General features: G+C 45.4%; 2 protein-coding genes across 2 annotated transcripts in view; both read right to left on the bottom strand.

Annotated features, from left to right (window-relative positions):
• The window catches only part of SAPCD1 (suppressor APC domain containing 1), a 120,115-nt gene that overhangs the window by 92,331 nt on the left and 15,452 nt on the right, over positions 1–12,332 (bottom strand). The window lies entirely within an intron of this gene.
• The window catches only part of MSH5 (mutS homolog 5), a 257,259-nt gene continuing 251,603 nt past the window's right edge, over positions 6,677–12,332 (bottom strand). Inside the window, exons 22-23 of the mRNA XM_082264441.1 lie at positions 7,525–7,598; positions 6,677–6,815 (exon numbers count right to left, since the gene is read on the bottom strand). Coding sequence (XP_082120567.1) covers positions 6,707–6,815; positions 7,525–7,598 — 183 coding nt within the window. The 3' untranslated portion in view covers positions 6,677–6,706. The remainder of the gene's footprint in view (positions 6,816–7,524; positions 7,599–12,332) is intronic.

Below are 12,332 nucleotides of genomic sequence, written 5' to 3'. Positions count from 1 at the left end.
GGCTCGACGAGGTCAGTCCGGAATTTCCAGAATAACTGGAATTCCCTCCATCTCTATCCTGCGAAGAAGTTCCCGCAGTAACTTGAGAGGATGGAAGGCATGCCGTAGCTGATACTGCCCCCACGGGCGATCAGCGTTTCTGCTGCGTCCGCTAGAGGATCGCGGGTGCGAGCTACAAACCTCCGCACCTTCCTGTTAAGCCAAGGTGCCAACAGATCGACATCCGGGGTGCCCCAATGAAGGGACAGCTAGTGAAAAACCTCTGGATGAAGAGGCCATACCCCTTGATCCAGAATCTGACGGCTGAAATAATTTGCCTGCCGATTTCCCACCCCCGGAGTGAACACTGCGGGGAGATCCGGAACAAACCGTTCCGTCCAACGAAAGATGCTAGTCGCCTCGATGGCTACCAGGACACTCTAAGTGCCCCTTTCTTGACATAAGTCATGACCGTGGCATTGTGCGATTGGATCCGAATCGGGCTGCTCTAGAGCTGCTCGGTCCAGTAAATCAGACAAAATCTGATCGCTCTCAGTTCCGATACCCTTATTGGTAACCTGGATACTATCGGAAGGAAAGACTTCCCCTGGTTGAGCATCGGAGACTCCCTGGTCCGCTCGCTCAACCGGATCTGATTGTCCAGGGAATCGGAATTCTGATTCCATTAGAAAAGAATCTCCTTCAGGAGAATTCGGGTATGAGACTGGGTATACGGTACTGCCTCTAAGAAGGCCACCATCAGTCCCAGCCAATTGACGGACAACAACATCCGAATCGTTGACTGAACCTTCTGGAGTTTCTCCGCAAGGAGAAACTCTCTTGCCCAGGATGTATCCAATATTAGGCCCAGATAGTTCAGTCTCCTGGTGGGAACCAGGGATGATCTTTGGGAAAGCGAAGAAAACGCTGATGTCCTGCAATGATGGGGATATAAAGATAGGCATCCTAAATGTCTATGGATGCCAGGAAATCCCCCTGATGCAGGGAGGCCACCACTGTTCGGATGGACTCCATCTTTCCCCAAATCCAGAAATTGGACACACCTTGCCCTCTTTCCTGGGCATTGTGAACAGGTTTGAATAGAACCCCTGAAACCGTTCAATGTTAGAAGGGAAGAATCGCACCGGTGGAAGTGATCGAAAACTCGATCCTGTATCCTGACCGTATGACCTCGCGAACCCCTTAGTCCGGGGTTCCGGCAAGCCATGGATCCGGAAACCGGTGAAGACATCCCCCCATCCCAGAGATGGGTAGGGGCGCATCAGGCTGTATTCTTCAGGCTTGGCTGAGCCGGACTTTTTGTTTAGCCGACCAGCGCCCTTTGAAAACCCTCTGAAGGGGGTTTGGAGGGTTTCGCCTTATCGCCCGCCATCGCGGAACGAACAAGCTCTTTACGAACAGAAAAGGAAGGTCCTCGTTAGTTACGAGGTCCTTTTATCCTAACAGTCTGTGGCCAGACCGTGCTCTTGCCCCTAGTGAGATCCTTTATAATCTCAACCAAACTAAATGGCAACCACTGGCCTAAGGGTTGACCCTATCAGGGAAAAAATGACGCGGGATTCCGCTTCCACTTTTTCGATCCACCGGATCCCTAAAGGACACAGCGTCCTCCAACGGGATAACGGTGGCTTTATTTGGAAATTGGTGAGTCCACTACAGGTGGTACCGTCTATCCTTTAAAGAGGGATTCCTCAAACGGATAGCGCCTAGCCATGCGTTTGGAAATAGCAGGGGTTCGTTTCAAAACTACCCCATTTGGGTAAAGGAAAATCCTTCGCCCTTTTTGGTAGGCTAACAAGTACCAAAAAGGAATCTCAGTCTCCGCTACCTCTGCCGGTGTAACCTCAAGACTAAAGGTTTCCCGGACGGACACAACTAGTGCATCCACCACTCTAGTGCTATGGCGGAGGCAGAAACGTTCTCCTCACTGCTGAGGAGACATTACCTGAGACAACAGCCCCATAAGAAGGACCTGCAGCTGCATTGACCAGCTCCGAATCCGTATCTGAAGTATCAGATAAAAAATAGGGGTAGGCGGGGGTCGCTTCTTGACCCCCGTCCCTGACAGGCCACCTCCACCCGGGATACCAAAGACTCCAAAACTGCCGAAAATGCATTAAAACAAGTGGGGTACTGGAGGGTCCTGCGGCCACCTTGAGGGGATCAGGTGGGGATACATATGCGGCAGGGTCAATGAATATACAAGACATTTGCCAGCGACAAAAAAAAAAATGACAAAGTAAAAAACTTTTTTTTTTTTTTTTTTGTAATCCCCCAGCGCAACAGCGCCCCTCAGTGTTACCTGCCTTTTTGGACCCCACAGAGAGAGAGAGACCCCAAGGCTCATCCCTGATGCACAGAAGTTTTCTATCAGCCTGCTCAGTGTTGTCCTGTTACAGACAGGAAGTCTTTGGCCCTTTTTCCTGGGTAAAGGAGGCGGCTCCGCCCCTTAACACGCCTTCCGGCGCCTCCCCCTGGCTCCACGAGGTGTTTGGTCACCTCAAACATGGCCGCCCCCATGCTGGAGACACGAGGCTACGCCAATATGGCGGCCTCGTGTGATCTGCAAGACAATGGCGGCGGCCTGTTAGGATAGCGGCGGCTAGCAGCGGCCTGCGGGATGCTGTATTCGGCCTAGCGGCCTGCGGGAGTACATCGGCCCCACAAACTTCACCCTGGATGGTGATAAGCCTGGCCGACGGTACAGGACCCTGGCGGGCCGTCTACGGTCCGTGGGTCGTCTGGAGATGCCACAAAACAGTGCTGTGCAGCCCGTGGAAGCTGGAGGAATGGCGATCTGGACTGCAGTACTTAGGCATAGGCATCAGCCTGTGTACCTCTGACAGGTAGGATACCTTTTACTTCAATAGTAACGCCCCTTTTAGTGCTGCCACTGACTTCAGTCATCCTTACAGACTTACAATGACTTTAGATCGTCAGCTCCCAAACCAAGCCTCCTAGTTATTTTTCACAAAAATCACACTCAAATTGGGGGATCTGTGACTTATAGGATAGAGGGGAAATCCATCCTACCATCCCAGAGAGGGGCCCGCGTCCACCACAAACCCGACAGGGGGAGAGGGGGAACATACTACTCACCATACCGGAACCAGGCGGGCGCCAACTCCTGACAGAACCCCTCTCCACCGGGGTGGGGGGGCTGTCGACCAATATGGATGCCGTGACTCTGTTGGTCATTGGCGTCCAGGCGAGACGTTTAACTCGCAGGGTCAGTCTCTGTCCAGTGGGACTATGTCGCGGCCGACCCAGCGCGGAGCTATGGCCTGCACGCGTTTGTAGGCTGAACTGGGGTGACCACTGGATCTCAACATCCAGCCCGTCGCCCAGTTCCAGCTTACTTGCCTGAAGATCTCACAGGAAACTGGAGAAAAGAGCGGTCTAAAAAATCTTTCTAAGAAAAAAATCCTGCCAGGACCGAAGATCCCAGCAAGGCATCTAGGTCCTTACTCCTAACTAGACAGAAAAAAACTGATTTGCTGTAGCAGGAAGTGAGAGGATATACCCTCTGGGACTGCCCATAGGGTGTGGCCAGAACGTTTTCTTTCCTGTCTAGTCCTACTCCTGTAGAGGGCAGTATAACCCGAGTTGTTATTAATCAACGAGGACTACGTCTGTCAATGAGCGACAGAGAAATGTGCATTTTTTTTCTTAATAGAGGTGAACTTAGCCTGTAAAGGCTAAGTCCACCTTTGAAAAAAAAAAATAATAAATGCACATATTTTTGCAGGAAAGGTGCAAATTATTTTTTTCACAGGGGCCCACAGAGCATTACACCTGCAATCAGTGGATCGTGGGTGCAATGTCAGGCTCCCACAGACTCTACATACAGCTCTGAAACTGTACCACTGGACTCAATGTCAGTTTCAGAGCTTACTGAAAACTACAAAATGTCTGCCGCAGTGGAAGACAGGACTTGTGGTCTTTTTATTCACAGGTTCTTGTGAATAAATGATGATGCAGCTGCGCTGGCAGATCCCCTGCACACTGTAACTTGGGGATCAGAGGGTGAGCACTGCAGCTAATGAAAAGTGTTACAGGTTACACCCTAAATAACATAACATGTTCCAAAGGTGCATTAATCCCTAATAACAATAACTGTTTTAACAGAAAATGTTTAAACATCAGAACTGCATTATGGGAATACATTGGTCTTGCTGTGCTTTGCTGTCCACAATATACAAAGTAACTCAACACATTTATTGTTATAATGTGAAAAAATTGGAGCGCTGTTCCCTTAAATCTCAAAAGCAAATGCCTAATCCATAAATAAGTGTAAGGCAAGGCAAAGTATAAGGCAAATTATACATACACCCACACTGAAGATAAGCATATAACAGTGCAAAACCAACAAATTTAAATCAAAGTATGTAACAACACCTGTGAATAAATTAAAACTTATGAGGCATGTATGAAAGTGCAAGTGCAAATAAACCAATACATGATACTTTATAATCAGCAATATCATATAAAGTCCATCAAAAAAACATGTCTGTTCAAATAAAAGTCCAAATGAAATAAACTGTGACACAATGCTCATTGCCTATGTAAAATCGAAGTTGCTCTCCAATCCCAGAGGATGCCATTTTTAGGAAAATGCAGCAGATAGACTCTGCATGGGACATCATTAAGTGCCAGTGAGCTGGGTGACACCGCAGCCAGATTACTTCTTTTATACACTGCCTGTTACTTATTGCCTCAATACCCTACATATGTCTGTTTGGAGAGCGGCTGTTTGCATCCAAGGGGTGTTTTTTTTTACAATCTACCATTGATAGTGCTATATTGGAAGTCCCTTACCATTGAAATAGCGCACTGGGGAGATGGAGTTTGTGCTTGTTTGATCTCTGTTATTCAAGATCTACTTCATCTAGTAAGAGGTCTCCCTTTCAATATACAGAGCACTTTGACCACTGGAGGATTTGAAGTGGATTTTTCCATAGACACTGAGCACTTTGTCACTGTTTATTTCATATAGACTTTTATTTGAACAAACATGTTTTTGATGGACTTTAATATTTAGCTTATATGATATTGCACATTATAAAGTATTGTGTATTGGTTTATATGCACTTGCATTTTTCATACATGCCTCAAAAGTTTTAATTTATTCACAGGTGTTACTAGTGATGGGCTCAGGTGTGTTTGGGATCGTAGTCCAATCCCACCAGGAAGCCGACACTGCACACCGCCAGTCATAGGGAGTGAGGCATTTCCTGGTCCGCAGCTGCACAGACCGGGAAATGCCTCACTGTCTATGATTGGCGAGGTGCAGTGTCGGCTTGCTGGTGGGATTGCTTCAGTGGGTTGGGACTACGAACCTGAACATGCCTGAGCCCATCACTAGTTATTACATATTTTGATTTGAATTTTTTGGCTTTGCACTGTTATAGGCATATCTTCATTGTGGTTATTGTGGGTGTATGTATACTTATTATTTCTGTCAGCTGACTGCAAGAATGTATTTTTCTACATTTATTGTTAGAACTAATTTAAGGATTTTTAAATCCATGAATAAAAATGTAATTTATTGCAGTTTGCTAGTCTTTAAATGTGATGGCTGAATTAATTTTCTTTTTTCCGGCTAGGAACATTTTCAGCATTTAAAGAAAATACCCATTGATCTTGCCAGAAACTCAGTGTGCTTGTCGCTTCCTAGGAGTTGAATTAAAAGTAGAAACAATGTTATTTTCCTTCTGTAAATTTACTATTTCCCCTGCCCCCATGTAAAAGATGATATACTTTTTTACACGTGCAGTCAGGAGGCCATAAAAAAGCAGCCTGAAAGAGTTGTATACATGCCACGACCGCAAATAAAATTATACCTCTTTTGCATTCAGCAGGTAGTACTGCCGTCAATGCAACCCGCCCTGCAGAGTGTGCAATTTACACAGTTGCTGTGCAGTAGTGCAGCATTTAAGGGGCTAAAACAAGTGGCGACAAGGCAATATAATGACTTCTGACCACCTGTCAAAAGCTTCTGAAAATCCCTCTAACGCAAATTACTTTTTCAGAGGGCGGAAAGGTCTGCTGCATGTCTGAAGAGAGCCTAAGGCCTTGTTCACACTGGCATTAAAATCAGGCTTTTGAGGTGTGTTTTTAACGCTCCTCCAACACCTAGTAAAACAGTCAGCAATTGATAATATGGACAGCGCTCAGAGCTGCTCACATTATCTAAACACAAAGCCTTTGAGTCATGTCACATTGCTACACTTCAAAAATGAAGCTATATGATGAGTTTGGAAGGAGTTGAAGCCTCTCATCTCCTTATACCCAAGTCTATAGTAACACTCCAAAAACGTCAGGAGCGTTTTTAGTGTACCTTTCACATGCCAAACTATGCGCTATAGGTGCTTTTATTCAGCGTTAAGCATGTGTGAACAAAGCATAAGGAAGGAAGACATGTTTGGTGTCCAACCTGGATGGATCATAAGATGAGAATAAAGGAAAAAGTGTGGAAAAAAGGGAACTAATGCAGCCACTACATTTGAGTAGGATGAATGGGATAAGTAGGCTGCAATATATTACATTCTTGTTTTTTGGTTTAGATATGCCCAAATTCCGCCTTTGCTTGTTCGCTTGTTCGTGCTCATAGGAACCTCTCCCATGGATGAAAATTAGTCATAAAAACTAAAGACTAAATGAAAAATGTAATTCTTCAATAAATTAACCTCAATAACCTTTTCACTTATAGTCCAGAAGAGAAGGGTAGAACCTCCTCAGACAAATATTTTTGTAGGTCGAATTGAGGATCATCGAGGTCCTGATTAAGGAAACCATCCACCAGTTTCTGACACCTTAGTGGAGAAATAGGAAATGATGTAAGCTGTGCATAATCACAAGGAGAGAGATATTGTAAAGAAGGATACTTATTAGGAAAGAAAAATGGAAAAAGGAAATGTGCGCTACAAAATGTGCTTTAAAGGCACTGAACAATGAAAAACTCCCACAATGGCCAGTCAGTGGGGAATTTTGCTATATTTGGTATTCTGGCCACTGGAGGGTCATAAAATGCCCACACATAAAGTAGGCTATAAAGGGTTATTTACTAGGTAACAAAAAGTTACACATATACACATGTAGGGTCCTTTCACACGGCCACTCCGTGTGTCCGCAAATCATCCTATTTTTTTGCGGATGATTTGCGGACATAATGTAAGTGAATGGCACTGCGGATGTCAGCGGAATACCATCCGCTGACATCCGATTTTCCTCCTTTCAGTTCTGTTCCGTTTTTTGGAATGGAACAGAACCCTATTTTTTCATCCGTGTAAAAAACGGAAAGGAAGGAAAATCGGATGTCAGCGGTGTCATCCGCTGACATCCGCAATGCCATATACTTACATTATGTCCGCATATCATCCGCAAACGGATGGGATGATATGCGGGCACACGGAGCGGATGACACAAATGTCATCCGCTCCGTGGAGAAAAAAAAAAAAAAGTCCCGCAGCGGACTAAAGCAGCGGAGCGGCCGTGTGAAAGAAGCCTTACTCTCGCTCTTACTTATCTAGTTTCTCATCCATTGAATCTTGATTGATGCACTCTATGGCCTGACCTCTCCGGAACAGCTCTGAAACCTGTGAATTAAAGTACATTGCAATAATTATAACTTAGACCATTGACAGTCAGGATACAAGAGCTTGCAGCACAGGGAACTGATATTTTTCAGTTCACAGATCCCAGAACAAAGCAATGTTGTACCCTGAGGCCCCTGCTTCTGCTAACCTACCCTGTAATCCTGACCCAAACACTAATCCTTATATTACCTCTCACTGTAATCCTGAGCCTAACCCTAACCCTCATAAACCACCCTGTCTCTAACACTCTCACAATATGGCAGAACTTCACTTTCCCACTCAACTTCAGTAAATAGATAAGAAAGTATATGATATTTTGAAACTATTTTTTTTTTCACATTTCTTCAGTTACTTTCTGGTTTCCATGCCTGGGCCTAGGCAAATGATGTCGTACATCCTATCCTAGGAGTCTTCAGGAGGGGAGGGGAGGGGAGGGGAGGGGAGGGGAGGTATTCTCAGCTAATCACACCCTCCTGCTTGCATGTCTGAGCTAAGGGAAAATGGATTCCGGGAAGTAAATGCTACATCTGACCTTACTCAAGATGGGCATGGCCAGAAATGCTAGAGGGGTGTTTATAAATTATTTCTCAGCAAAATAAAGTATGGAGACATGGATGGATTAGTGGGTTTGCTTTGAATATTAATTATTTTATTTAGCTAAATGTCAGCTTTAAACCTCCATATAACCACACTGAACCTCAGGTTAAGCTTCTCTGTAATCTTAAATGACGCTTACATTAACTTCCATATAACCCTGGCTTTCACATTAACTTTCACAGTACCATGACCCTAACAGAAACTCTCATAGGAACTCCCCCATTAACCCTGAATAGAACATGAACTCTAAATTTAACTCTTCCCTGTAACCCTGATCCTAATACTAAATCCGGCCATAGATGGAGTAATTTTCTTTTCTGCAACCACAGAAAAGAAAATTGCTTGATTCCCCATTAGCACAGTCAGTGTTGATGGGAAAAATCCTCCCGCGGAGCCATTGTGTTCTCCCTGTGGGGGGCAGGGGGATCTGTCCCCGCCGGGAGAACACAGTGATTACCGTTAGCAGCCATAATAGCCGCCAGCAATAATTGCATGTAAAATCCGACAGGCTGGTTGTACCGAAGCTGATCGATCGATTAACTTGGGTACATTCAGCCTGCTTATTCAGTACCTTTCAATGGGTATATTCATACCCCTTGACATTTTCCACATTTTGTCATGTTACAACCAAAAATGTAAATGTTTTTATTTGGTATTTTATGTGATAGACCAACACAAAGTGGCACATAATTGTGAAGTGGAAGGAAATTGATAAATGGTTTTTAAAAGTGTGACGTGCATTTGTATTCAGCCCCACCGAGTAGAACAACCTTTCACAATTACAGCTGCAAGTTTTTTTGGGGATGTCTTCACCAGCTTTGAACTAGAGAGTGAAATCTTTGCCCATTCTTCTTTCCAAATTAGCTCAAGCTCTGTCGGACTGGATGAAACGTCCGTGAACAGCAATTTTCAAGTCTTGCCACAGATTCTCAATTGGATTTAGGGCTGGAGCTTGACTGGGCCATTCTAACACATGAAATGCTTTGATCTAAACCATTCTATTGTAGCTCTGGCTGTATGTTTAGGGTCATTGTCCTACTGGAAGGTGAACCTCCGCCCCAGTCTCAAGTCTTTTGCAGACTAACAGGTTTTCTTCCAAGATTGCCCTGTATTTGGCTCCATCCATCTTCCCATCATCTCTGACCAGTTTTCCTGTCCCTGCTGAAGAAAAAACAAAACAAAAAATTCTCCTGCGCTCGGGTGGTGTGTAATGAAGGATAAATACTTTTATATACAGTCTTGGTATGCACCGCTCAAGGTCTTGCTGCCCCTTCTGGACCAAGGGTATCCAAAGTACACTAAAAGACAACAACAAAAGAAGGGCGCACCAACCTTGTGCATTACCACTAAAAAAAGGTTTATTAATATCCAAAGACAACACATATTATACTCACAAACGAGTGATTCAGTAGCACGTTTTGGCTCTGAGGAAGAGGGTCCTCCCTAAAAATGTGTCAGCCCAGCCATACAGTTGCTGACACCATCACGTCATCCAGTACAGGGGTTCCCTGGACAATTTGGAGATGGCCGGTTCCATTGTGGTTATATGTGTTTCATCATCACTCGTTTGTGAGTATAATATGTGTTGTCTTTGGAACTTAATAAACCTTTTTTTTTTTTTTTTTTTTAAATCAGAAAAAGAACTTTATTTAGGAATGGCACAGGACAATAAAACATTGTACAAGAAATACACAGACAGCATACATAATCACAGAGGATACAAAAATACAATGTTAATCAGTGCAAATTGCGCTTTAGTGAAAGCACAGGAACCTCATTGTTGCTCCATGCGCATCCTTAAAAGAAAACAGAACATAAGGAAGGAAAAAAAAATTAAGGGGGGAGGGGAGGGGGAAAAAATAAAAAAAACAGGAAAAACAACTAAAACACGTGTTGTCATGAACATACCAGCTGCCAAAAGCATACCAATATCTACATAAGCAAGCGATTAAGAACAAGTTGAGGCGGAGCCACCTCCGGAGAAGACAGCCAGGGGCCCCAGATTTTCTCAAACTTAAGAGGAGCTTTTCTATGATAATAGGTGTGTTTTTCACGTATCAGAATAGAGTTGACAGATTGGATCCATTGGGCACCCGCAGGAGGCCTGGAAGATATCCACACTCTAGCAATCAGTTTTTTAGCTAAGTAGAGAAGTCGAAGGAGGGCAACAAGAACGTGTGGGAGGTATAGCGTCTCATCCAGGCCACCCAACAAGCACACCAGCGGATCCAACTGAAGTTGAACTTGGTATACACGATTAATAGTGGATACTACGAATTGCCAGTATCGTACCAGTTTGGGGCATCTCCAAAGCATGTGAATAAAGTCACCTGTATGTAAATTACATTTGGGACAGAGAGGTGAGGACCTCCTACCCCATGCATAGAGTTGTGCCGGGGTCCTATAAGTGCGGTGCAGTACAAATAAATGGGATAGTTTATGGCTAGCGGAGACAGAGACCAATGGGCCGGCTTCAAGTATCTGCTCCCAACGATCCCCATCAATGGGGCCCAGATCCCCCTCCCACTTCGCCCTACAGGGAAGTAGGGAGGGGTCCTGCAGGGAAGACAACAATGTAACGTATATTCTAGAGATTATACCCCGTTTCTCACCGTCTCTAAAAATAGATTCCAGGAATGGAGAATCAATCAATCGCAGAGGGGTGTGGCGGTTCTGACTCTGTAGCGCATGCGACAAGCGCATATAATGATAGCGGCAATTACCCAGCTGTGGGAAATCAGCCTGAAATCGAGACCAGGGCTTAATAGCAGGGTCACATACCTGAGAAAAATATTTCACCCCAGCCCGGATCCACCCAGGGAAAGAACCCAACCTAGCGACCTCCCCATAGGAACGGTTGTTCCACAGAGGGGTACGGGCAAAAAAGCCAGAGAGGCCCAGATTCTGCTTTACCGCTTTCCACAGTTTAGTCAGAAGGTGGGAGGTAGGACAGTAGGGGGGCAATTCAGGGAACCCCAGTTCCATTAAGGAGAAGGAAGTGTAGTCAGATGCAGACAGTGTAAGCAAGGCCCGGGAGGGATCTAAGCAAGAAGGAAGATCCCAACCCGTGAAATGCTGCAACTGTGATGCAAAAAAGTACATCTGGGCGTGGGGGAGGATTCCACCCCTATCTTTGGGATATTGCAGAGTAGTAAGTTTCAATCGGGCCACCCCACCCCGCCATATAAAGGGCCCTAAATTGGGAGTCTATTCTATCAAACCAGTATCGAGGTATCCACATCGAGGAGTTATGAAGGATGTAGAGCAGCTGAGGAGCCCAGATCATTTTGATCAAATTGACCCTACCCGTAACTGTAAGGGGAAGTTTACACCAGCTAGCACATTTAGTACGAAAACGGAGGAGGAGGGGTCTAAGGTTGAGGGAGACATAATCTCTCGGGTCAGCTGAGACCACTACACCCAGATAGCGGAAGATGGAGACCACCTGTAGTTGAGAGGCAGCAAGTGGCATAGTAGACGGAAGGGGGTCCAAAAGGGAGTAAAACCGATTTGTCCCAGTTTATGGCAAAGCCAGAAAATGCGCCAAATCTCGTAATGAGGGACATGACCTCCTGCAGGGAATTCCCAAGATCCCCCAGATACAGGAGGGCATCATCCGCGTAAAGGGAGATTTTATCTTCCCTGTCTCCACGGCGAAACCCTACTATAGAGGGGGAGTCTCTAATCATAATCGCCAGAGGTTCAATCGCCAGTGCGAACAGCAATGGGGAGAGAGGGCATCCCTGTCTAGTCCCCCGGTGCAAAGAGAAGGAGTCAGAGAGGGTACCATTAATTCTGATGCGAGCCGTAGGTCCAGCATAAAGTAACTTAACCCAGGAAATAAACTCAGAGCCCAGGCCAAAGCGATCCAGCACCACCCAAAGATATTGCCACTCGACGCTGTCAAAAGCCTTGGCAGCGTTGAGGGAGAAGATGGCTCTGCTACCCGGATTATCAACAGGGAGCTGAAGGTTTAAAAACAGTCTACGGAGGTTTAAGGATGTCGACCTGGCAGGAATAAATCCCGACTGGTCAACATGTACCAACTCAGAGACGACGGTCGACAATCTATTAGCCAGGACCCTAGTCAACAGCTTGACGTCCGTATTAAGTAAGGATATGGGCCTATAAGAATCC

The sequence above is a fragment of the Pelophylax lessonae genome (assembly GCF_965119305.1).
Source record: "Pelophylax lessonae genome assembly, chromosome: 7".
In the NCBI taxonomy this organism is placed as follows: Eukaryota; Metazoa; Chordata; class Amphibia; order Anura; family Ranidae; genus Pelophylax; species Pelophylax lessonae.
The sequence above is the reverse complement of the archived record's forward strand: the minus strand, read 5'-3'. Positions and strand labels throughout refer to the sequence as shown.